Source organism: Ursus maritimus, unplaced genomic scaffold, assembly GCF_017311325.1.
Source record: "Ursus maritimus isolate PB19 unplaced genomic scaffold, ASM1731132v1 scaffold_16, whole genome shotgun sequence".
NCBI classification, from domain to species: domain Eukaryota; kingdom Metazoa; phylum Chordata; class Mammalia; order Carnivora; family Ursidae; genus Ursus; species Ursus maritimus.
This window is the reverse complement of record NW_024424008.1, coordinates 16,954,197-16,981,926: the sequence shown is the minus strand read 5'-3', so window position 1 is coordinate 16,981,926 and position 27,730 is coordinate 16,954,197. Positions and strand designations below refer to the sequence as shown.

The following is a 27,730-nucleotide window of genomic DNA, read 5'->3' as shown; positions in this document are numbered from 1 at the left end:
GGCAGAGGCAGAGGGAGAGAGACTCTCAAGCAGGCACCAGGCAGAACACAGTGCCCGACATAGATAGGGCTCAGGACCCTGAGACCATGACCTGAGCTGCCAAAATTGAGAGTCAGATGCTTAACCCTGAGCCACCCAGGTACCCTGCTGTCATATGTACTCTGACTGAGCATGTGAGAGTTTGGTCAGCCGCTACAGAAACCATTTTCTCTTTCATAGGGCCACTCCAGTGTCTGTTTACTCTTCTTTGAATCACTACTGTACCTTCAAGAATGGCTCAGCCCCCTCACAACCCATAGTAGACCCCAATGAGCTACAGAATCTATTAGGGTGGTAGCTGCTCTGATTTTAAAACAAAGGAAGTTAAAAACGACACCACACCAAAAGTGAGAGATCTTGACTTGTGGTTTTGTCAGCTCTGCCAAAAGTTTAGCTTTTTGACTCTGAAGCTTTCTCTAATGTAGGAGGTATTTTTTTTAATATAAATGCTTCTTGAACCATTACAGTTTCTTAAGGGATAAATTGCAGAGAGAAGTAGAGGCTTGAGGTAATGTTAGATTTTTCAGGTCTTGAAAATTAGGAAACTTTCCTTCTGCTTTTATACAATAAAATATTGGGTACATAAGGCATGTTGTAATGAAAGAGCATAGAGATTAGATGTTGACCTAGTCGGATGCTGACACCACTACTTAGAAGCTGTGGGTTGTCTAAAAGGTGATAATGTGCACATTATTATGCCTATCTCAGGTTTTTATGAGGGTTGTATCTTTTAAAAATTAATGCAAAATATGTGAAATAATAGGTGCTCTTCTCTTCCTAGTGAAATTCAAATAACCAAGTTTCAAAGGCTGGAATTTTGCTAAGTCTTTGTACAATGGAATTATCTTCCCAAATCTAATTCAGAGACTTTCATGATTACAAAATACTCTATCTTGATTATTCTAGTCCACATTTGATTAGGACAGAACAGGTAAACCAAGATACACCCATGAAATAGAATAAGTTGCCCAATATTACCAGCTAGATAGTCATCAAATTTGGCCTGAAATCTAGTTTTCCTGCCTATGGGGCAGAGAACGCCAGTAGCTGCTTCTCAAAGATGGTGTGCAGCAGTCCTTTCCACCTTTTCTGATAAAAATAACCAGTTCAAATGAATTTTCTTAATGTCCTTGACAAACCTCTATTTCACCTCCATCTCACTTGCACTACCTTTAGAATTAGTTGCTACTATGCATTTTGACTAAATATTTCTTTTTTTTAATTTAAATTCAATTAGTCAATTTATAGTACATCATTAGTTTCAGATGTAGAGTTCAGTAATTCATCAATTATGTATAACAGTCAGGGCTCATCACATCACATACCCTCCTTAATGCCCATCACCCAGTTACCCCAACCCCCTACCACCTCCCCTCTAGCAACCCTCAGTTTGTTTCCTATAGTTAAGAGTCTCTCGTGGTTTTTCTCCCTCTCTGTTGACTATATGTTTCTATACATGTTCTTACGTGAATATGTAGCTTAATCACAACATGCATATGAAAAAGAGCCATTCATGTGAGTATGAGACATAATACCCATATACCTGTGTTTTGTTGCATTTTGCTCCCTACACCCCGTAAAACAACTTCATATGATCTGTATTTGGAAATCATATGAATATACACACACACATATATACAGTTCTTCATTTTGTTGTTGTTGTTGTTGTTCATGTCACTCTTTTCTTCTCAAAAGAATTGTGAGTTTCTTGAAGACAGGTAGGGCAGATTCGTGGAAAAAATATCAAGAAGACCCCAATGTTGTTCCTGTTGCTTTCCCCTTTCCTTCTCGCTAGCTTTCAGGAAACCTCCCACACATGAGGACCCCCTGCTATGATGTTCTCTCTGGGCTTTATCCAAGTATGAATTCCTTTTTCACCGCTTTGTCCACTATTATTGCTAAAGAGATTGTAGGGAAAANNAAGTCCTAACCACTGTGAAGTTAGAAGTGATGTTTTAAAAGTTTATTGGTGGAGAGGTCATGATTTAGGCATATTTTGTTATAGTTCTCAGAGGTATTTACGTCTTAACCAGGGGCAATTCAACTCAGTAACACTTTACTGAAACCTATTTCACACCTGTATAGTACTAGTTACAGCCTCCTCCACACCATACCCAACCCCTAGGAGATGCTCAGGAACACAGACAAATAAATGAATTAAATGAACCCTGTGATTGGTATGGTAATGGAAGCAGGTACATTATAAAGCAGTTAGTTGTACAGAAGAAGGAATGATTAAGTACAGTTGGTATAATTGGGAGGGCTTAGAATTAATAGTGTGAGTAAAATTTCAGACATCAGTGATAAACTAGTAGGGAAATTGCTACCAAGAAGTTGAACTCTGTTTTCTTGTCATGTCAAAAATTTTGCAAACAAAATAGCGTCTTTCATGCCTCTTTTGCCTGAGTTTTCCTTCTGCCTAAGGTATACTACTTAAGACAGTGAGTCTCAGCCTTTCCTGTAAGTCTCTCCTTAAATATAGACTGCCACCATGAAGGATTAGCTAGAACCTCACCTCCTCTGATTCAGGTCCCTTCCTTGCCCTTAGAAGAATTATGGTCTCCCCTTTTTTTTAAAAAAAATATTTTATTTGTTTATTTGACAGAGAGAGACAGCCAGTGAGCGAGGGAACACAAGCAGGGGGAGTGGGAGAGGAAGAAGCAGGCTCCTGGCGGAGGAGCCTGATGTGGGGCTCGATCCCAGAACACCAGGATCACACCTAAGCCGAAGGCAGACGCTTAAAGACTGCACCACCCAGGCGCCCCAATGGTCTCCCCTTTTAAGTTCTCTTCACACATCCCTTATCAGAGAACTCTGTATGAGTGCCATTACCACCCAGTTTAATAGTAATAAAACTTTATTTACATTTCTGCTGTAGATCTTACAGTTTACAAAGCACTTTCACATATATTATCATCACATGTGATCCTAATAGCATCTTTTTAAGAATTGTCTTTGTTTTATAATGAATATATCTAAACCTCAGAGAAATCCCCCAAGATAATACACTGCTTAATAGTAAGCAGATGCCAAAATTTAGTCTTCTAACACTAGTGTTCTTTCCACAATAGAATGATGAGATCAAATTCTTTATATAATATCTTACAGATTGAGAAAAATCATACTGGGTCTAAATGGAGAAAAAAAAAGCTGTGTATTTTCAACTTTTTAGTTTCCTTGCCTGTTCTTATATTTTTATGTTTCCCATAATCTTTATGATGTCTCACTAATATCTGTCTCCAACACCACAGCTCTGTTTTGTTCTAGAAATAGTCTGTGAAATTATAACTTCTGCATAGAAAAAAAACTACCTGAATTTTATTTAAAGTCTATTTATAGAGGCTGTTTCTGCACACAGGTAATGTACTAGATCACTTGACTTGATTAACTTGACTTTTACTATTGAGATTATAACTGGACAGTTTCCTTCAAATAAAGTGATTTGAATATGTTTTCATTCATTATGTTGTAGAGTGTTTGTTTTTTCTTTTGCCTCTACATATGGAATAATAAAATCATAGAATTTAAAGTAGATTAGAGTTTAGACAGCCAGCTAATCTGAAAAAATCATTTAATCAAAAATGGAACCCAGAGAAATTTTGACAGCTAATTAATGGCAGAAACTTCCCTAGATTGGTGAATACTTTTGGAAAGGAATGTCACTATGTAGCCAACTTTCCATTTTCCACACAACTATGAATATCATGTACTCATTATAATAATTCTTGCTAAAACAGCACGAAGAATTATTATTCAGGGTGTCTGGGTGGCTCAGTTGGTTAAGCGTCCGACTCTTGATTTGGCTCAGGTCACAATCTCAGGGTTGTGAAGTCAAGCCCTGCATTGGGCTGCATGCTGGACATGGAGTCTGCTTAAGATTCTCTCCTTCTCCCTCTGATACTCTCTCTTAAAAAAAAAAAAAAAGAATTATTAGCAGTGGGGCACCTGGCTGGCTCATTTGGAAGAGCGTACAGCTCTTGATTTTGGGGTCACAAGTCAGAGCCTTGATGTAGAGATTAATAAATAAAATAAATAAACATAAAAAGAAGAATTATTAGCAGTAGAAAGAATTAAAAATAATAAAATATCTGGGGCTATAGGGAGACAATTCTCCACTGCTTTTCTTTTTTTTTTTTTTTAAGTAATTTCTACACCTAGTGTGGGGCTGAAACATACAACCCCAAGATCAAGAGTCACATGCTCCACCAAGTTAGCCAGCCAGGTACCCCACCTCACGGCCTTTCTACACACCTGCTGTGGACGGTCTTTGCAAGGTTGTTCCCATAGCAGAAAGCCTTGGAAGCTGGAAATCAGGTCTCCCTACAGGTAAAAGGACAGATTTGTTTGCTGATCAGAATAAGAAAGATGAGATCTTTCTTTCTTCTTCTCAGTGACATTCCAGGGTAATGAAGATAATAACTTTCTCAGGAGGGGTATCAGGATGATTTGCCAGTAACCCTTATATAAGATCAGGACACCCTCTTCTAGGAGTGCATCAGCTGTGATCTAGATCCAGGTGTGAGCGGTATTTATCTGGGCCCACTCTTTCACTGCCCCCTTCTTCTCTTAGTATTATTAAATAAATTATATTATGTCAAATTTTTTCTTATATTATTATGAACTCCTCAAAAGCAGACTTTTATTAGCTATGTATATTTCTTAATATGCACACACCATATTTTTGTTCATTTCTTTGGTTAGATATTTTTTTCCTGGTTTTTCTCAATTACAAATTCTCTATTACTTTTATGAATATCTTTATGCTTATTTTTTTCTGTATTTAATCTGGTTTTTAACAGGGTAGATATCTAGATGTGAGATTATTGAGTCAGAGGCTAGAAGTACTTTTTTGACATTCTAATTTCATATTACCAAAATGCTTTCCAAAAGTTAATTTATGTTCTCACTAGCCATGTCATGGTTTGTTTTCATGATTATTATTTTTCACTTCTTCCCCATCATTCTTTGTGTTTGCTGTTCTGAACTTTTCACACTTCCTCAAAATCCTCCAGCCTCTATATGTGTTCTTCTCTCTACTTAGAATGCTATTAACATATACAACCCCTACCCTGCATACCTCCCCTTAAATGTCATTTTCCTCAGAGAGTCCTTCCCTGACTTCCCAAACGACCATACATTGCTGTTACCTCTGATGCTACGTCCATGGTACCCATCCTCATGTAACTGTGTGACGATTTTATTCTTGGATTAAATTTAAGCTCTCATTTGGCATATCCTTCACTGAACCCCAGGTGCTAGAGGAGAGCTTGACACACAGTAAACACTTAATAAACACTTAATAAATACTACTGGAATGAACTCATCTTTTTCCTTTTTTTCCCATCTTTTTCAAAATTCATAACAACAAAGTAAGGTTGGTTGGGCAATTGTTCCTAATTTGACAAGGGAAGAATCACAGGGATAGTTTGAATTGATCTCCTCAAACTCCCCAAGTGAATTAGTGGCAGTGATATAATTTATAGCCCAGCTTTCCTGGCCCTTAGAAGATACTTTTTTTTTTCCCCTTAAATACAGTCAATACTTTGGGGAAATTTTGACTATTTTTATTATTAAAGATAACATATTCATGCAAATTGGTTTCTCAATTAGGGATAATTATAACGATTCTCTAAATACATCATTTTCTCTGTCTGTAGAGATATGATACCTCTATATCACTTATTTCCTAGTAATGGATTCAGTTGACCAAATCAGAAATGATATGAAGTTGTTTTTCTGGTCTTTAGGGAGTCATGTTGAACTTCACATTGTACAGAAAATGAAATACTTATTTTTGACTTTCAGACATGTCATGTGAATCATGTGCAGTTGAATTTTTTCATTAGCTCTTGCAATTATGCAACAGATCTGTTGACTAAACTTAAGTTTTTCAAAAAAATCAATAAAGAAATTCACACATATAACTATAATTCCTACTTAATTCCTATTCAGGTTCTAAGCAACTAGAAAATTCAAATTATGGTAATGTATCTGTATCTTTTCAAGAGGAGAGGAAAATGATAATTTCATATGTGAAATTTACTTTTTAAAGCAATTGTCAGTATGTGCCACATTGTAGTATGATGGTATAATGGAGCCGAGCAGGTTCAAAACGCTACTCAATCTGTATATCATAGAACCACAAAATATGAACCAATGCTTATAGTAATGTCCATCGAGAGTAGCCATACTACAGTTCCAGGGAGCCCTCCGTTTTCTAGAGGATTTGGGGACTCTCAACTCCAGGTTTCTGATTAGTTTCCCAAAGAGCTTGGAGTCTTTGCCCTGAGTCCAATAAATGGAACACCAACTTGGCATATGGACCTGGAAGAGGAAGACACAGTTGATCATGACTTAGGGATAGTTGAAGCAAAATTCCACTCATTAAAGTTTAGACTCAAAAGTGGTTCTTTCTGACTTTCAAAATATTATTATCTTTCTTGGTCTTCATTCTGATTCTCTTAATTTTTCTTTCATGATTTTTTTTTCTTGAGCTTATCTCTTAAGTTGTGGTAATTACTACAACAGCTATATCTTTAGCCTCTCCCTGCTCACTCTCCCTGCACAACGTGCATGTTATTGACTTGCTTTGGATGATCTTCTCTTCTCCTATAAGGGACAACTTTCATTTATTTGGTGATAAGTAACAAAAACTGTGTTCAATGAATACCTATGGTAGTCTCAACACCTATAGCTGTTCTCATCATCTACCTATGCCTTGAACAGATTAGATGCCCAATAAATATCTGTTGAATGGCCTCTCCCCTGAGTCCTACACCAATATTTCCATCTTATCAGTAAACTTCTCCACTGTGATATTCCACAGGTGCTTCAAATACATGTTTCCATTTGTCTTTCTTCCTAAAACACCTACTCCACCATCATTTCTTCTTCCTTTTAGTGGCTGCAACGCTAGTACCATGCTGAACAAATATTTACTGGATAAATGCAATTTTTTGTGGTTAAGTATTAGACTTCTTTTATTATCTATGGACGATCATTTATTCAGAATATCCTCTTAATCTTCATACAAGTAAGGTAGTGGGTATGGTGGAAAGAAATGGGCATTGGGAATCAGCCAAACTTTTCTAGTTCAGCCACTTATTAACTTGCATGGCATTTAGCAAGATACCTAATTTTTCTGTTCTAAACACTCTTTCATTTCTAAGTGAAATGAATAATACTTACGTTATAGTGCAGCTCTATTAAACAGTGTGCAAGTGTACACAGTGTCTACCCATAGTAGACATCCAATAAGTGGTAATTGTTATCATAAAAAGGAATTATACCTGGACATTTTTTCCTCTCTCCATACTCTCAATTTTAATTCAATTTCTCTGTTCCTCTTAGTTTACTACTAATAACTCTTATCAATATTCTGTACCCTACATGGGTGAGAAGGCCTGTTAAAATCATAAGAGCCAATTAGGAAAAAGTATAAATTAAAAACCCAAAGCATCGAATAGCAGTGTGAATTTGCATCCCAAGTATTCTCTCCCTCTTTGCTCAAAGTTAACTAATTCTTGAAGCAAGACAACACCCAGGACTGTCAAGCTACCAAGTTTTAGAAGGTACTTTTGAGGTGCAGGTCTAGGTAGAATTTCCAGAGGTGAGAGCTATTGTGGAACATTTATGAATAGGCAAAAAGCATAGGTTTCAAAGAAGATATAAGATACTTGCATGGAAATGTACCAGATAACAAAGCAATTAAAATATTAATAATTAGGTAACTAAGAACTCTATTAGAATGATGTTACATGGAGATAGGTCAATCACTCTTTCAGAATTGAAAGATGTAAGAGACAATAAACAATCATAGCCACAGAAAGATTTAATCATTTTGTGTACCAGCTGCCTTGAGTAAAGGAAATGTAATTTTTATGTTTATTTTATAAACTTCAGCCATAAATTTTGCCACAAAGAAACTAATAAAATTTTAAATGCTGATATTTTACAGAACATAATCTAATAAAATAAGAAAATAAGTTAAATTTGAACTTAACTACTTAAAATAAGAGACTCCTAAATAACCTATGGAGGCACCTGGAAACTAAATCTAAATTACAAACTTTTTAAATTACAAAGGGAAGAGGGGCGCTTGGGTGGCTCAGTCCTTAAGCGTCTGCCTTTGGCTCAGGGCGTGATCCTGGCATTCTGGGATGGAGCCCCGCATCAGGCTCCTCTGCTGGAAGCCTGCATCTTCCTCTCACTCCCCCTGCTTGTGTTCCCTCTCTCGCTGCCTGTCTCTCTCTCTGTCAAATAAATAAATAAAATTTTTAAAAAATTACAAAGGAAAGAAACAAAAGGACTTCATGCTGTAATTTGTGGGATACAGTTAAAGCTTGTCTTAGAAAAAAGTGTGACTGTAATACACCTTAATTATTAAAGGAAAAGAGTGAAAATGAGCTGCTAAGTACACACGCTAATAAATTAAGGAAAGAAAGACAAAATGAACCAAATGAAGTTGGAAGGAAACATTCTTACAAATCAAATATGAAATTAATTCATTAAAAAATGCAAAAATTAATCACGGGAAACCTCACTTAAAATGGAGTCAGGAGGTTTTCGCTGTAGCTTGTTTGTCCCAGATGGCAATTTTCTGCTATTCCCCAAAACAACCACTTTTGCCAGTAAAATAACTGCAGTTTTATTTGTATGGTTAGTATTACTTGGTGATCAGAAGTGTGATACTTAGATAATGCTAAGTAAAATAAGTCAAGCAGAAAAAGACAGTTATCATGTAGTTTCACTCATTTATGGAACATAAGAAATAGGAAGATCGGTAGGAGAAGGAAGGGAAGAATGAAGGGGGGATAAACAGAAGGGGGAATGAACCATGAAAGACCATGGACTCTGGGAAACAAACTGAGGGCTTCAGAGGGGAGGGGGGTGGGAGACTAGGATAGGCCGGTGATGGGTATTAAGGAGGGCACATATTGCATGGTGCACCGGGTGTTATACGCAGGTAATGAATCGTGGAACATTACATTAAAAAATTGGGGGTGTACTGTATGGTGACTAATATAACAAAATAAAAATCATTAAAAAAATAATAATAAAGGAAATACATGGCACAAAAAAAAAAAGAAGAAGAAGAAGTGTGATCCTTAGAAGACCTCCGACAACTCCAAGGCGGAGAGCAGACAGGTGGCAGCGCCCACAGAGCCTACTGGGCTCCCTGCTTTCTCACTGACCCTGGACTTGGAGGGTAAGTTTTCTCCTGGGTTTCGAGCTCCATGCTTTGTATTTGAGCTTGTCAGGCTTTGTCTGGGATCTGTTTTAAGGTCTTGGTTTTTGTTTTTGTTTTTATCTCAGAGTAGTCGTTTGGCCCAACTCCTTTTCAGAATGGGACTGTTTCTGATGGAACCGTGCTGGCCTTTGGTCCGCTTTCTTCGGAACTGGGCTATTCCTACTGGAAATGTTCTGGCATTTGGTCTGATTTCTTCTGGAACCAGGCTGTTTCTGTTGAAACTGGTATTTAGGAATTTTTGTCTTTTCTCCAGAAAAACCTCTGAGAAATGGGATCTCGGTCACCAAGTGCTTTGAGCACCCCTCCTCTCCTGCAACTCAGACTTGGGCTGGTTTTATGTTTAAAAATTATGGTCCCTCCTCATGTGAATTTCTCACTAAGTGGACTGACTTAGCCTAAAGTAATTTAGAACTTCAGTGGCCATTATGGGGAACTTTAGATCTCCCCAAACTTATTCTACTCAAAGTTAAAGTAGAAAGCTGTGGTTGGGGGAAGCAGGGGTGGGGGCAGGGTGGGGGCAACTGAATGGGATGCCAATTTTTAAATAGTACCTTGAAACTTACAGGTGTTTTCAGGATTCTGTTTGTGTCTTTGCAAAATACTATTTCTGTATTAACTGAGGCAAACCATTGCAATAAGTCAAAATGATTCCTGAGGCCTCTTTTTCCCCCACCATCTTCTCTGTCTGCAGACACATGGCGGCCCTCAGGCTCCACCTCCAGCACAATTTTCCCCTATTCTCTCTGCTGAGAGAATTTCTTCTGAATTTCTGAATTTCTCCCACTCACTCCTCTTCTGAACCTATTGAAACTTGCCTCTTTAAAGTTAAATTTTCTGAAGCTCTAAATAAACCTCAGATTTTTTATGTTCCCTGGACTAAGGCTAAATTGTAAGTCATAGTTAAGGAGTTTCTTCAAGTGACTGAGAGCCCACATAAGTTTGCTAAGAAAACTTAGCATAGTTATTGAAATTTATCATAAATCTAATTTCTCAGGTTTATATCAGTTAGTCTGCATACCTTTTGGTGAGGATCAGGCCAAACATTATATGAAACTACCCGGAAGGGAACATCCTGAAGGGGAATGAGAGAAACAGAGTCCTAACTTTTGGGCAACATGCTAGAAAACTCACTGGAAATCTCTGCTGAGCTATTATAATAGCTTTTCCTAAGCCTATTGATAGAAACAAAATTCAGGCTTACTTACGCACAGAAGCCTTGTGAACCTGTCTACTCATGACTATTACAATCAACTCCAAATTGTCTTTGAAGAATATTCTGGTCTTCTTTTGGATGTTGACTCTACCTGCTAGCATATAATTCTATTTATTAATGAGCTGAACTAGAATCTTTCTCTCTTAGTCAAAAGAACCAGGATGGAATGGAAAACTGCCCACACCAGATTTAGTTAATATGGCAAACCAGCTTACTTGCATCCTAGATGAGCCACCTAAAAGAAAGGCCGCTAAAATTCTTTTTTCAACTTTGGCAAATGGATTCCCCCAAATAAACCCCCAAACCTTCTAGTTTCTGCTATAATTTCAAAAAGACAGGGCATTGGAAAAAGGATTGTCACAAATTTAAGTGCCCCAGGTAACTTTTAACCAGCCTTTCTAGTATCCTCCTAATTCCTAGTGGTGGGGCTTTAAGGAACTGCTCTCAGCAACTCCACTAGGAACTGAAGATATTTTCCCAATTCTCTCTCTTAATCAGCTTGGAGAAACCACTCCTCAGACTGGGAATGAATCTCTGTCCGTATTGACAGTGGAGCTACACTCTCAGTGCTTCACCCCACTGCTATAAAGCAGCCCTGGCACTAGAGTACTAAAACAGTTCAAATAGTGGGAGTCTAATCAACTTCAACAGGTCCCTGTCTCTGAACTTATTCCCTTTGTCTAGGCCCTTCAAGAAATACTCACCATTTTTCTCCATAGTTCCTCTACCTCATCCATTTATTGGGCTGAGATTTCTTAAAAAGTATCATGCCAGAATTTCTCCCCAAAGGGGAAAATAATTCTATATTTGAAAGTAGTAATCAAAATAGCCAACCATGGGAATTAAATGACCATTTGACATCTTTCTATTCTCTGTCTCTAATGATACTATAGTTGAATCTGGGAACAATAATCATTTATTCCTATTGAATCAGCTACCATCCTCTTTAAGGGCAAAATCTTCAACTGATGTTGGCAGAATCCACAGTGCACCTCCTATCAATACGCAAATAGATCCCCCAAATCTCTTTCCATAATTAATCAATACCCTATAAATAAAGAATCCCTTCAGGGCATCAAGCCCATAATAGAAGATTACAAGACCCAGGGCCTCAATATTCCCTACACTAGCTCCTCTAATACCCCTATTTTACCTGTGAGAAAACCAAATGACTGAGGATGAAGGTTTGTGCAGGACCTCTGAGCAATAAATAACACTGTTATCCCTAGGCACCTTATCATTCCTAACCCCCACATGCTACTAACATCCATTCCCGCTGAAAGCAAATTTGTCTCTGTAATTGACCTGGGCAGTGCATTTTTAGTATTCCAGTAGAGGAGGATAGCCAATATCTTTTTGCTTTCACTTGGAAAGAACAGAAATACACCTGGACTATAAGTAATGACCTAGGGTTACAGAGAGAGTCCTTCTTACTTTTCACAAACCTTAAAAGCTGATATGGATGATATAAAGTCTTCTATAGGCTCTACCTTACTTTAATACATAGACGATTTGCTTCCCTATGCCCTTTTTCAAACCTCTTCAAGAAAGACAGCAAGTACCTTTTGGCCTTAAAGTCTCCAAAGAAAAATTACAGTTTGCTCAAACTCAGGTTAGATACTTAAGGCATCTGATCTCAAAACAAGGACTACATTTGAATTCAGACAAAACCCCTCATGACTGCTTAATACTGACAGATTTCCTTTTGACTCTCTCTGACAATTTACTAATGCAGATCTTTCATGCTTTATTGATGCTTCTTATTTAAAGGACAAAAATGGTAAATATTGTACCGGGTATGCTATCGGAACTCTTTTGAAGTCATTGAGACATCTCCTTTACCTTTGGTACTTCAGCCCAAAAGGCTGAATTATACACCCAAGGGTAAAACAGCAAACATTCATCCTGGTAGTTGCTATGCCTTTGGGGTAGCTCCTGACATTGGAGTATTAGGGAAACCTAATTACTTCCAAGGAGGATAAAATTCAAAATGGCTCCTATATCCAAAATACATTAGATGCCATTTTCTTGTTGACTTTTCTGGTTATTAAGGTTCCCAGTCTTTTCCCAGAGACCTAATCCACCTGACTGATATTTCCACCAAAAATGCTGCTGTCAAGGAAACCAATAGCCAAACTTCTGTCATGGCCCAAAGGGATCATCTCCCAAATGAGAATTTGCAAAAATTGACAAAAGACATTGAACAATAGGCTCCAGAGAGCGAGAAACAATATTAGCAATCTAGTAACTGTTGCCTCAGTAAAAAGAGAGAACTCGAGTTTGGACCAAATAACAATCCAGCTCTATCAGAAATTCGAAATTTCTACTACTTACCACTGTACACACATCAAACCGTTTTTCTATTACTGAAAAATGATCGTGCTTATGAACCAGTATTGGTGGAGAAATATTAAGAAGGCCACAAAAAGTGCCTGTCTTGCTTGTCCCACTTAATCAGAATATAATCCTGGGAACCACTTGTGAATATTTTAAATTAAATTATAAGTCATTTTAGGTTGGTAAATGGATTGTGTATACCTCTCCCCATATCATGGCTATAAATATGTTTTAGTCATTGTTTGTGTTTTCTTACTGGACCAAAGTTTTCCCTTGTAGACAAACACTTCCTGTAGCTAAAATTCTGTTTGAAAAGATTATTCTTACCTAGGTGTGTGTCTCAAAAAAGATTCTTACCTAGGTGTGTGTATCAAAAAAGAGTATTCTTACCTAGGTATGTGTCTCAAAACATAGTGAGTGTGGAACACACCTTACCAGTCAAGTTCTTCAAGAAATCTGTGCTGTTTGGCCAATTTTTAATATACTTCATCATGCATAACATCCTTAATCCTCAGAGTTAGGTACACTCACTAATGACATTATTAAGACTCCACTAGCAACATTCTCTCATCATTCTCTCATTGTCTCATTTTTGCAATAGTCCTTAATTTCAGATCCACCCCCTTGGGAGCTCATAGACTCTCACCCTTTGAGATATTCACAGGGCATCCAATGCATTTGGCCCCTGCTTCCTTTGGCTTACAGTTGTTAAAAGGAGGTATACTTCCACAGTGCAAAGGCCTCATTGTTTCTATTAGAAATAACCATGCTTTGGTAGAGCAGCCTTTTCACAGTGCACTGCCAGGAGACAATGACCCTAAGCATCACACCTGGCAACCTCAAGATTTCACCTATTGGAATAGACACCTCCAGAAACATTGTCTGCACCCTCAGTGAAAAGGCCCTTATGAGGACCTGCAAACCAACTCCTGTGCCTCCAAACTCCAGGAAATAGACCCTTGGGTTCACGTGGCACATCTAAAGAAAGCACCAAGAGCTGACTGGAGCCACCCACAAGCTGGTGACGTGAGAGTGAAGATTTCCTGGAATTGAAGCAGATGACATCTAACGAGAGACCTTTCCCAAAATGTCCAGAGCAGGCCTGTATACCTTTTTCTCATTTTTGCTGTTTCTCTCTGTTTCTTCAAAAGATAAGGCTCTAGTCTGTATTTCCCAAACCCTTATGAAAGGGGGGGAAACTCTTCTTTTCAAATAACCTCAATTATGATCTTGGGACAAGTTAATTTTTTACTTGCTTTTTCTGAAGGGTTAGAAGGTTCAGAATACACCCAAGTCTTCTTTCATATGAACTATTAACTGACTTTGGAAGCTTATCCAAATTCATGGTCTCTGAATTTGCAATCTTACAGGCTGTATTATCAATAGCACATATGGTTCCAAACAGTTCTTCTGAGATAAGAATACTGTTGTTGTTTTTTTTAAGATTTTATATTTATTTATTTATTTATTTATTTAGAGCAAGAGCAGGGGGAGGGGCAGAGGGCAAGAGAATCTCAAGCCGACTTCGCACAGAGCCTGACTTGGGGCTCAATCTCACGACCCTGAGATCATGACCTGAGCCGAAATCAAGAGTCGGACACTTAACTGACTGAGCCACCTAGGCACCCCAGAGATAGCAATGTCGTTTTAAAGATTCTTTGAAGTTTTGTTACTTTGTAGCAAGGTTTATCAGCTACTGCTTCATGCTTATACCCGCACTGTATCTTCCCAAATGCACTCCATTAATTCTTTCAGTGTGCTCTTGCTGTATCCACTCATTTGCTTTCATGGTTGCTTTAAGCAGAGACTTCTAGAAACAGAGACCTAAGTTTGCCTTCATAAGGAGATCCTTTCTCCCCTAAGTTGGAATAAGTGCGAATAAATATTTGAGCTGGCTACTTTCAGACCAAACCATCATACAATTTGGAATTGTTATATTACTTCTTCTATTTTGTGTAATGATTTTGTTTCGTACACCTCTCCTTTATTCTGCAGACTTGCCTATGGTTTTGCTGTAGCTTGCTTGTCTCAGATCACAGTTCTCTGTTATTCCCAAATAAACCCATCTTTTGCTGGTAAAATAACTGAGTTTTACTTTGAAGGTTAACAAAAACAAACAAAAATCTTGCCTGGAACAATCTTTTTCTTTTGCTAATAATTTTCTTGCCCCACCCTCCTTTATGAAAACCTTCCATTTTGTACAACTTCTCAGAGCTCCCTTCTACTGGCTAGGTGCGATGCTGCCCAATTTGTATACCATTTAATAAAGCCAATTAGATCCTCTAATTAAAAAAAATAAAGAGAAAAGAAATCCAAAGAATATTATAGTAGATGAATAAATACAAAGTTAATTCTTTTAAAATAATACTCAAGTTTGCCTGGGTGGCTCAGTCAGTTAAGCATCTGACTCTTGATTTCGGCTCAGGTCATGATCTCAGGGTTGTGAGATCAATCCCCAAGTTGGGCTCTGCAGTGAGCATACAGCCTGCTTAAGATTCTCTCTCTCCCTCTCCCTCTGCACCCCAACCCCGCTCTCTCTTTCTCTCTCTCTCTAAATAAAAAATGAAACAAAATAATACTCAAAGAGAAAGAGAGAGAAAGAAAGAAATGAAGAAATAGACTCGACTACAGAGAACATACCGATGGTTACCAGAAAGGGAGGGGGGGATAGTGGAAATAGGTGCTGGTGATTAACAAGTGCACTTGTCCTCATGAACACGGGGTGATGTATGAAACTGTTGAATCTTGATATTGCACACCTGAAACAGATATAACACTGTATGTTAACTAATTGGAATTAAAACAAAACTTAAAAAATAATATCCATTGAATACTTCATTATTAAGAAAACAAACAAGTAAACCAAAGGTGATGGATAGCAGAACATACAATTTTGAAGGTGATAAAAAGTTTCAAAACAAATAGAGTGCTCTTAAAATTCATTATGGGGGAGGGAAAATGCCTGAGAAAGCTGAGAAAAATATGAAAAGGAAGAATAAGGATCAAACTTGCTTTAAAGTCAATCAGACAAAACAAAATAAAACAAAGCATTCCATTATTTATGGGAATTGAATATATTCAAATGTGGTGTTTAAATTTAGAGGGAAATAAAATTTAATAAATGGTGTTGGTACCATTGCCTGAATGAAAAGACAACTGAACCCTTAAGTCACACAATATACAAAAACAGACCTTAGGTGCTTCAGAGATACAAAGTTAAAATTAAATAATCATTATTTTAAACATTTCAACCAATTTAAAACAGCTTAAAAGATTTAAATTTAAAACAATTTAAAAGATTTATAACTCAGGGTAGGGAGGAGGTTTGCAAGGAGCAGGCAAGGCAGGGGTGTGGGGAGGTTCTTTGAAGTTGCTGTTGTAACTGAATTAATGTGTATTTGCTCCTTGGTGAGTCACAGAAACTATGCCAGGTGGGATTGTTGCAGAAAGCAAACTTTATTTGCAGCAAATAAGGAGATCACAGGGAATAAGTTCCAAAGCCATAACTCCCCATGAATGGGTTCCTTTTATTTAGGGCTGGGATGGATATTTAGAACAGGAAGCCTTGTCATCATATATAAAGGCAGGCATAAAGTGGTGCATGCATCTTAAAGAAACGTGGCTATAGATGCATTGTATGTTATGTAAATGAGGCTTGTGTTCCTCCTTGGGTGGGGATTTTAGTATTCTAATGAGGTAAAGGTAACAGGCACTCCATGGATCACTCCGCCATCCTTCTGAGCGGGTGTGAGTTGAGGGTGGAGCGCAAACTTCTCTGGGTTGCCGGAGCCTCCAGGGCTCTTCGTGAGGGTAGTCATGATTGCTTGAGGGGTAGTTTTGTTGGTTTCCATCATGGGATGCTATGCCTATCAGGTCTTTTGCCTGAGTTAAGAGATAAGCTGGAAAGAAGAGCTTAAGGAAAAACGTGGGGGAGGGTCAGTGGGTACAAGCAGATGGGCAGTAAAGGTCAGGTCTTGGGGTCTAACTGGTGACACTGGGAGAAGTGCTATATGCTAGGGCTGTTCTGGACACTCAGTCTTGCAATATCTACTTGACTCAGCAATGAGTTCCTGTCACCTTTGTATAGAAATAAAAGCAGTGAAAGAAAGAAAGAAAGAAAGAAAGAAAGAAAGAAAGAAAGAAAGAAAGAAAGAGGAGAAAAAAGAAAAGAAAGGAAAAGAGAAAAGAAAAGGAAAAGAAAAGGGAAGGAAGGAAGGAAGAAAGGAAGGAAAAGAAAGCAGCTGTAGGAAGGATATATGTTCAAAAATTCTTACTGCAACATGGCTTGCAGTGGCAAAAAAGTAATAATGCTAAAGTACCTAGAAACAACCCAAACACCCATTAAATAACAGCTAAATAGATTTGTTAAATGCCTTAAGTACCATGCACCTATTTTGTTTAAACAAATTCAATTTCTTGATGTGAAGAGATTTCTGTAGTTTAAGAATGAAAAAAAAAAAATTGAGAGAGAGCATGTGCACACGTGAGCAGGTGGGGAAGGGGGAGGAGAGAGACTCTGAAGCAGGCTCCACACCCAGCCCAGAGACCAACTCAGGGCTCAAGAATGAAAAATTTTTATTAAAAATGAAATCAGATCAAGGAGAGTATAGAATCTGCTCCCATTTCATAAAAATAAACCTCAAAATCCATACTCACTTATTCTGTGACAGCATTATTAAAAGCATTTCACATTTTCACTCATTCAAAACTTCACTACAACCCTGTGATATAGGTACTACTATGATCCCAGTTTTACTAAAGTAGAAACTGAGTCAGAGAAGATAGCTTCCTGACAGTCACACAGTAAGAGGTGGTGCCAGGATTCAAACCATGGTATTCGTGATCTAGAATCTGTGCACTTATGCACCATGTGCCCTGTTTCTTATGCATGTTTGTAAATGGCCGGTAAGTTTCGTAAAAGATCTGGAAGTAGACACACCAGGAAGTGAACACAGATTACCTTGCTTGGCAGGGTGGGAATGAGAAGGAAAAGGAAAAGGGGTGGAAGTGGGGGGGAAACAAAATGTACTTGGTATAAATTTAAATAAAATTTATTGAATTTTATATCTCATTACATAATAGCATAAATATGGTTAAATAGAAGGAACAAAAATCCGCAGTAGCAACTGAAGGAGAACAAATTATACGTTCCCAAAATATGCCTCTTTGGCATATTGATTATTTTAAGCTGGTCATTTTTAAGAAACAGCAGACACAGGTGAAGCTCCGAAAACCCAATAGAAGTTAGAAGAGAAGTTAACAAGGGAAATCTCCATTTGTAAGGGTGTCACCCTCACTGTACCAGGAAGATGGGAATGACTCTAAATCTCTAGAAACTGTTATCAATGGAGACGGCACAGACTTAAATCTCCAGAACAACCTTATTTGTGTTTACTGTGCTTTTCCTGGTAACCTCCTATCACTGACTCCCCATCATGAATATCTTTTGTCCTTAGCTGAAGATGGTATTTAACGTGATGGCTTTGGCCACTTTGGAGAGTTACTTAGTTTTCCTGGTGTTATCAGACTCAAATTTGTCTGTGCATCCAATGCACAGTAAGCCAATGTCTGACACCAGTTTTGAAGCAAAGAAAGCTTTATGATCAGAAGGACAGCTCAACAAGAAGGCAGGGCTCATTCTCAAAGCTGCCTTGTCCTGTTGAGCCTAGGGACAGCTTATATGTTTGGAAGTGAATACAGGAGTGGAGGGTGAGGGGCTTCTTGAAACCTTGGGAATGGGGGGCTTGAAACAATCTGGAGGTATGCATTCTTCCAGACAATGAGGTGACTTTTGGACCTAGTACATCAGGTATGTCAGATAATTTCAAAACAAATGTTACCATCGGGTTCCTATTAGGTTTCTACAATCAGTGGGTAAACACAGAGTAGGAGTGGAAAAGGCAAATTTAATGATTGATAAGAGGTACGTAAAACGTAACAAAGTAGGCAACCAAAGAAAATGTGGAGCTAAGTTAATAATGCAACTAATACAACTATAATTCTGCTTATGCATCCATAGCAGGTCCAGGAACCAGGTGTCCAGCCTCACGGGGTCTCGCCTGTGTATACAGCAGGTATACATGTTAGGAAACTTTTGTCTTTCTCCTATCAATCTCTGTTATATCAATTTAATTGTTAAACTGTCCAAAGAACCTAGAAAGGAAGAAGGGAGAAGTTTTCCACCCCTACAGAACAAATAAAAATGTTGATAAATTTGAGGTCATTTTTCCTCAGAGTTGTTACCTTAATTGTACCCACATTAAAGTTATTTGTATATTTAACTATATATCTATTATATATATATATATATATATATATATATATATATATAAATTTAAGGGTACTAAATGTTTATAAAGAGGAATGCATAAATCAGCATGATTATGTCAACTTAAATAATAAAAAGTAATGATAATAAGTCAACTTATTTTCAACTTATTAAAATGAAATATTTTAAGTGTTCCCATATCATTACTTGGGTGAGTTATCTGATTCTTAGAAAAGGGATGCTCTTTCTCTACTTGGAGAAATGGACAGTCTTGACCTTGAAACCTGTCATCCTGGTCTGGTTTTGCTCTTCATCCAAAAGCTCTACAGTTTTGCTATTTTAGAATTCACCTTGGTTGATTTCATGTTTCCTTGTCAGTGATAACACATACAAAAAAGGGAACCCAAGTCAAAACACAAAACTTTGAAATAAAATGCTGAGACATGGGTTAGCCTCCCTATTGCCCAACATGTGTTTGTAACCTCACTTCAGGATAGCAAAGCAAACGGTTGTGGAGCAGCCCAGGGTCAACTTCCAAACTAACCCACACAGGTATATTAACTTAAAATTCCAGATGTTGCTGGGGCTCTCAGGCTGGTCCCTTGTACTACTTGAATGTCCCTGGAAATGAACAATATGAAGTAAGACATATAAAATGTCTCAGGGCACAAACATTTGCACACAAACACAAATGAAACTTTGCTTCCAATCAACCTGATTCTTAAAGCTGGATAGTAAAGAGTTTCAATCCACATTTAATAGTATTTTTTAAAGATTTTATTTATTTGAGAGAGAGACAATGAGAGAGAAAGAGAGCATGAGCAGAGGATGTGGGGGGGCAGAAGGAGAGGGACAAGCAGACTCACCACTGAGCAGAGAGCCCCCCAACATGGGGCTCCATTCCAGGACCCTGGGATCATGACCCAAGCTGAAGGCAGATGCTTAACCGACTGAGCCACCCAGATGCCCCAACATTTAATAAGTATTAATTGAACACTGTGAACATTTATTAGGGAAAACCTCACTAAAATGGAGTCTGGAGGTTTGGCAGTGGGAGCTCTCATGCCCTACCACTAGTCATCAACTGCTAATCCAGACAGACATTGCACATGGTCATTGCTTTAGCTACTACTTCATTGTCCCAGCAGAAGGAAGAAAGGCTCCCTCTACCCTGCAGTAGTTCAGCCAGTGAGCAACACTGACAACTTAGCCTATGAGGAGCCACTATCCCTCCAACTCCCCGTGTACTCCAGTGGGCTCTGTGTTTCTAACAGCCTCTGCAACTTCCTCCTTTCCTCTATAAAAGAGCATTTCTCTCCTTTGCTCTGCTGACTTGCCAATGGTTCTGCCATAGCTTGTTTGTCCTGGACTGCAGTTCTCTGCTATTCCCGAATAAGCCTGTCTTTTGCTGGTAAAATAACTAGCAGTTTTATTTTTTTAAAGTTCAAAGCACCTACTATGTGTTGTAAATACCATGGTGAACAAGACGGAGAAGTCCCAAGCCTCATGGAGCTTATGTTCCAGTAGGGGAGAAACATAATAAACAAGAAAATTCAATAATTACAGGCAGTTTATGTGTTACATAGAAATAAACGGAGTAATAAAACTGAATAGCTGGAGAAGGCAACTTCAGATATAGCATGAGTAGAGGAGGCCTTTCTGAGAAGGTGAAATATTTATCAGTGACAATGTCAGAAACAGTGAGAATGAGCAGCCATGTGAATAGGGAAGCTATTTCAGGCAGAGAGGATAGCAGAGTACAAAGGTAAAGAAGAGAGGAGAAATCTAGAGGGTCTGAGGATCAAACAGAAGGTGAGGGTTCCCAGTACAGTGAGCAATTGGAGGAACAAAGAAATAGGGGGCAGTTCATGCAGATCTTTCCTGTAGAATTTTCTTCAAAGATGATAAAAAGGTAACCTATTGGGAAGTAGTCAGCTTTCCAATATTGGGAGTAACTTGGTATGATTTACATTTAAATTAAAAAAAAAAACACAATGTTGAGGGTAGACTTAGTGTGACACATTGGCTCATCAGATGGAAGGTATGGGAAAAGGAAGAGTCAAAGATGACAGTTAGCTTGTACATTACATTCAAGAAAAAAGCGGATGAAAGTAGAAGCTAACTATGGTTGTTCAGCAAGAAAGGATGGCATATTCGACCAGAGTTATGGTGGAACGGGAAAAAAAGTGGACACATTCATTACATCTGCTGGCTCTCACTCCGTGTGACCTACAGGATTACTCTTGTCTATCAGTAAAAAATAATCCTTCTTAAAAATTTCATTTCCAAAACTTGTTTTATTTCACAGAAGGAAATAGTGAAGTGAGAATGGGATCATATAGTAGAAACTATCTCCGTACCTTACGGTTCCACAGCTGCCTCAACATATGCACCTTCTGTCCAGTTCACTTGTAGAACCTTTCTTTCTCTTAATTTTATATCTGACTGCATCAATAAGTAGGCCATGCTTCTCTTCTGAAATTGCATTCCAGCAATCTAACGAAAAACCAGAAAGTCTTCGGTTGGTTATCGGACCTATCTATACTCATGAGCCGTGTGACTACGGAAAAGTGACTTATGTTTCCTGAACCCCATTTTCCTTATCTGTAAAGTGGGAGTAATGATATCTGTAAGATTGCTATCAGATTTACATAACATGTGAATGTACTGTGCAAGTTATGATAAGCTATTCAAATAGAAAGCACAATAATTCTTTTTCTAACTTCATCAGCTCATATTCCATCAAATGCAAGGATGTCCTCCTCCAATTTTTATATCTTAACTGAGTAAACCTAGAATATTACCACCCCTCATATACAAAAATGACACTAATGACCCCAGTCAGTAGGGAACATGGCTTAAGCACTTTTTTCCATTCTTGCAGTTGTGTTTGTGGTCAGAAAACCACACTTTCTGCTCATCTTTATTCGCCTCGTGACCAAGGACACACATTTTTGAATCTCAGGGTGTACAATTATTCTACTGAAGAAATTCTCAGCACATGCTCCGAGAACCCATGGGAACCCATGGGACTTTTTCAGGAGCTCGTAAGTTTCTTCTTTTTTTCAACTACATATCTATAAAATGCTGGGTGTTCTTTATATTCTTCAACCAAAACAACATATCACAACATATGCAATGTGGAAGCAGATAATACAACACTTTTCCATTAGCCCAGGCATCCGAATTTGCAAAATAGTAAAACAATGTTACTCTTCTTTTTTCTTGTTTTTGAAAATATAGCTATAATTTTTAGAAGTGTGTTACTTTTACTTTATTGTAATTATTCAACAATAATTAAGTCAATACTTTTTACTTTCAATTTCTAATAGGGTAAATATTGCAGATATAACCCATACACACAAAAGCTCTTTGGAGTCTTCATAATCTTTAAAAATGCAAAGGGGTCCTAAGAACAAAAAGTGTGAGAAACACTATAGTGCCACCAGCCAACCTGGGCAGCATTCCTAAGCAACCCTCTTATTTCAGCCAGGGTAAGCTCTAATTAGCTTGTTTTCACGTACAGAAAGCTAACCAATTACTTACTTCTTCTGCCCTCCTTCCTGCATAGGATCTGCCCTTTCTTTCATAAATTTTATAGAGAGGACGAATGAGTGAATATTGGCCAGACTCTGACAAAAACTTTGAGGTACAAAAATAATATAGTCCTGCTATCATGGATCGTGGATTCTGGTGGAAACAGCAGTCAGTCAGATAATTACAATGAATCATGAACACAGGAACATGGATTGACACAAGAGGGCATTCTGCCATCTGCCTAGAAGATCAGAAGGACAGAAACAGTACTCGGGACATCACAAGACCTCAACAAATGGTCCAGTGTCCTTTTCATGCTTGTGGATCAACCCCTACTTCCAAACAGAAGTCCCCCACTGTAGGTGCCATGGTACCTCACTGCTCCCGTTCCTCTTTAAGAGAGAACCTATGTAGGAGTGCAGTTGGCTGACAACCTCCACCTGTAATGACTTCAGGAACCACCTTGACTTTCCAGTCAAGGTGATGACTAAATGCACCTTGGGTACTAAGGCCTGGCCATTTCTGCCCAAGTCAAGCTCGTCTCTGCTATGCTGCCTGAAACTATCTCAGAGTTGTAATCCTGAGTCTCTTTCTCCTCAACCTACCTTCCTTCCTTCCTTCCTTCCTTCCTTCCTTCCTTCCTTCCTTCCACAGGGGTCAGAACTACGTTGTAATCTGAGGCTGTCCCCTCCTATTCCTCTTCCCTCTCCACTTTCTCTTTTATGGGCATTAGTCCCTAATAAATTCTCTGAGTCTCAGTTTTATTTCCAATAAAATAGATAGTCTCCTCCTCATACAATTGTGTGATAATTAAATGACCTAATATATGTGAATTATCTTGGTACAATATAAATTTCTAAATAAATAAAATTACTATGATTATTATGACTCCCAATGACAGAGGTGTACACAAAACCAAATAAGATGCTACAATGAGATGTCAAGTTCTTTTTTTCTCTATTACTAAGATCTTTTGCTGTTTTATTTATTTATTTTAGATTTTATTTATTTATTTGAGAGAGAGAACGAGCAGTGAGGAGGGGCAGAGGGAGAGAGAGGGAGAAGCAGGCTCCCCACTGAGCAGGGAGCCTGATGTGGGGCTCTATTCCAGGACCTGGAGATCATGACCCAAGCCCAAGGTAGATGCTTAACTGAGCCACCCAGGTGCCCCAAATTTTCATTGTTTTAGTATGCATTCCAGAACGGTGGCTTTCAAACTTATGCTCAAGGCAGGGAACTTGGAAATCATGATGCTCTTTGTTCTTTATCATGAGATATAGATACATTTATGTCCATGATATTATTCATTCATTCAACAAATACTTGAGAATTGATTGTGTGCCAGAAATTATTCAGGGTGCTAGGATTACAAGAGAACAAGATTTGGAGCCTATTGCTAATTAAGAGGGATAAGTTTTCTAATAGAAATATACACAATAATAAATGCAGTCAGATCTCCATTGAGATCTGTATTAATTCATTTTGTCTTCTAAAACCAGATGAGGGAGATAGGGAATACAATTATGCATATTTCATAGATGAGAAAATCAAGGCACAAAAAGAAGTAAAATAACTTCAAGTTCTTCATGTTCAAACAGCTGGTGAGAGGCAGAGGCCAGACTTCCCTCTCAAGCAGTGTGACTTGAGTCCTTGCTAATGTTTAAACCAGTGATTCTCAAACAGTAGCTATATCAGGAACTCTGGAAAGGCGATTGTGAAAGCACAGATTCCTGGGACCTACCCAGACATTTTCTTATTCAGTAGGTTATGAGGTAGGCGTCAGGAATTTGTTTTTTTACAAATTCCAAAAAGATGCGGCTGCTGCTGGTCCTATTGGTTCTGGGACCACACTTTGGGAACTACCACAAGCAATGCTGCTTCTCTTGTTAAAATGATCTGAGCACCAGATTCTAGTTTGCATATAAAATCAATTTTGCTACAGGGGCACCTGGGTGGCTCAGTCAGTTAAGCATCTGTCTTCAGCTCGGGTCATGATCCCTGGGTCCTGGGATCAAGGCCCTCACTGGGCTCCCTGCTCAGCAGGGAGTCTGCTTCTTCCTCTCCCTCTGCCCCTCCCCCTGCTTGTGTGCAGGCACGCGCGCTCTGTCTCTCTCTCTCAAATAAATAACATTAAAAAAAAAGACTATTTAAACTTTCTTCAAGATTAAGTATTCTACTTTGATTACACCTATCAAAGAAATTTCCAACAGGACTGTTCAACTATTCAATATTGACAACCTAGTAAAAGTTTTAATGTTTTAACAACAAATAACTTGCTTTCTCAGGGACTTAGAAAGGCAGTGCCCCTCGGCCAGGCATCTCTAAGTGTGTTAGCTTAATTACATGATGTCAACTTTCAATCTTAAGTATAGGGCTATAAAATCTAAAAGGCCCCACCCTTGCCTTTGCAGTTTGTGCCTACATTACAGAGTATAGCCACTTCTGAGCTTTCAAGAGTAACTCCTCCTGCCACATTGAAATTTGGCTTTCAGGCTTAGAAACCAAGGTAAGGTTATATCAGGGAGAAGAAAATTTCCCTCTACCCTTCCAAAGTTCTCCTGGCTGGGCTAAGAATTAAATTGACATGGACCAGATTAACAGGAGGAAATAAAATGTAATTTTGTCTGTACGGGAACCCCACATACATGAGCAGTTCAAAGCCAGAAGGGTAAAATGAGGTATATACGCCAACCTGAGCTAAGGAAGGGATAGGGGCCTGGCGCCTCAAAGGGGAGGGGTACGATTCAAAGGGCAGTAATAAGAGCAGGTGTTTGGTAATTAGATGTTTGCCCTGCTGTACAGATGGGTCAGTCAGAAAAAAATGTTATCTTTGGTAATAAGTCTCATTCTGAGAAAGATCCCCATTTAGATTTTTGTAGGTAGTTGAGGGGCAAAAAAGTTTCTCTTGACACTGTAGTCTTGATTGCCTTCAGCCCAAAACAGTCCACATGCATAAGTGCATATTTTGAGGAGACCTGCTCTGAACCCCTTCACTTATGTATTTAACACCCGAAGACAATTTCTGAGTGTTTTTAAGTCAGAATCTAGGGAGACAAAGGTTAATCATGTGAATAATGTGCATATTTACTTGTAACCAGTGTGATGAGGGCAAAATACATGGGCCCTACAAGGCAGGGACACAGAAAAATCTATTTTGTTCATCACTTGCCCTTGATGCTGACACAAGGCCTGACACACATAATGGGCTCTGTGTGCAAAAGGAGCCCCAACTTCCACCAACCACCAGAAAAGTCAGAGGAGCCTTCACAGAAAAGGGTGGTATTTAAACTAAGCAAAGAGGCACTTGGAAACAGTGCTACCTAATAATTATTGGCAGTCCGCCTGGCACACTGGAACCCGCTCATAAGACCAGCTTTCTCCCACCAGCTTCCTTCCTCACTCTGGGCAAGTTACTTCCTCTCTCTGAGCCTCCTGCTTTTCATCTGTAAGAGGGGAAGGGGTTGAGCTACATAATCTCTGACAGCTTTTGTCCATGTGTGTGCGTGTCTGTGTTAACTAAATCAAATAAAGTTTGCAGGGGGAAAAGACAACGAATATACAAAAACTGCAAGTTTGCACTACAAATGAATTCTCTTGTGGATAATAAACAACATTAACAGGAAACTAGACAAAACCAAGCAAAAAAAAAAAGGTTGTGAAAGTTTTGGAAAACGGAAGGCGGAGCAGTTCTCAAACAGCTAGGGTGACTGCGGGTAGCAAGTAAAATTTTTTCGGGGGCGGGGGACTGAGTTGCTGAGGACAAAGTGGGGATGAAAAGCAAGTAAAAAAAACTCACTGGTTAGACCTCTCCCTCTCTGGGACTCACTTTCTGTCTGTTCCCCACCTCCACCCCTTGCCTCACCTTCTTCAGTCTCCCCTCCCCCCCCCCCACTTTGTCTCCACCACTTTTTGATCTTTGGCCGCCTCCCCGCCCACACACATTCTCTTTCTCTCCAAGTCCCCCCCACCCCGCCCCGTTACTTTTCAAGGAGCAAAGTCACTGTGGCTCTTAAATGGTATTTTGAGACGTCCCATGGTCATAGAACGTGTGCCTCGCTTCTCTCCGGGCTCAAGGTCTCGCCACAGCCAGGGCGGGAGCAGCAGGTACTCGGAGGCCTCACCTGCGGGGCGGAGCTGCTCCCAGGCGCCCCTCCCCCCGACCCGGCGCCCCAGACCCCGCCCCCGCCCCCGTCGGCCGCGGGTTTCCGGCAGCTCCGGCTATTTTAAGGCACGCGCTGTCCTGTCCGTATCGTCTCGCTCTCGGCTCTCTGCTGTCTGGCTACGCATCTCGTCTTTTCCCCTCCGGAGCCCCGCCAGCATGGGTCCTTGGCCCCGCTCGCTGCTGGCCGCCCTCCTCCTGCTCCTCTCCGGCGTCGGCACCGCGCACTGCGACACACCTGCCAACTGCACCTACCCTGAGCTGCTGGGCACGTGGGTCTTCCAGGTGGGCCCTGTTGGTTCCCAGCGCAACATCAACTGCTCGGTTATGGGTAAGCCGCCGGCGCCCCCGGACTCTCCCCCTACCCGCTTTAGTCCCGGACTCCTTCTTTTGCGTCCCCGAGCTCTTCTTCCCGCAGCGCCCACATAGAGCGCCCCCACCCGGGGCCGGTAGGAAGCCGGGTGGACCTAGAGCCCCTTGGGGTGCCCTTTCCCTCTCCAGGGCCGAGAAGGCAAAGTTCAGCAGCTGAGAACTTCTGACTTCAAGTTTCCTTGATTATTATCGGACCTAAACACTTCCTTCAGGAACTTTTCCCCCCTCTTAGTTTTTGTTTTTTGGTCTGTTTAGTTTGGAAGGGAGTTGAGACCGTGCAGTCTTCTGATCTCCCTGTCCAAACTGCACTTTTAAAAATTTTGCCCATGGAAAATGAGCTCAAACGCTGGCGAGTATAGCAAGAAAAGTTGGGGGTTTTTTTTCCCCCTTTTGTTAGCATGTGGGAAAGAGCCCTTATGCCCAGCGATTTTGATTCACATGTGTGTTGATGCTGCTAGTTAAAGAAAACTTTAGGTATGGCGCCACACAGTTTCGTGTATTGCAGGAAGATACATAAAAGTTGCCGCCGCCACCTCCCCCCCCCCCCCGCCGTTT

General features: G+C 39.5%; 1 protein-coding gene and 1 long non-coding RNA gene across 3 annotated transcripts in view; one reads left to right on the top strand and one right to left on the bottom strand.

Moving 5' to 3' along the window:
• Window positions 1-3,905: 3,905 nt before the first annotated feature.
• LOC103675367 lies at window positions 3,906-23,467 on the bottom strand. Its single transcript, XR_571830.2, has 4 exons — window positions 21,468-23,467; window positions 15,480-15,598; window positions 4,291-4,359; window positions 3,906-3,945 (listed from the first exon to the last, which is right to left on the bottom strand). It is a non-coding gene; the product is annotated as an uncharacterized LOC103675367 (long non-coding RNA).
• A 3,195-nt stretch (window positions 23,468-26,662) lies between these two features.
• Window positions 26,663-27,730, top strand: part of CTSC (cathepsin C) — a 34,796-nt gene continuing 33,728 nt past the window's right edge. For both annotated transcript variants that reach the window (XM_040630951.1, XM_008704432.2), the window contains exon 1: window positions 26,663-27,134. In XM_040630951.1, coding sequence (XP_040486885.1) covers window positions 26,678-27,134 — 457 coding nt within the window. In that variant the 5' untranslated portion in view covers window positions 26,663-26,677. The remainder of the gene's footprint in view (window positions 27,135-27,730) is intronic.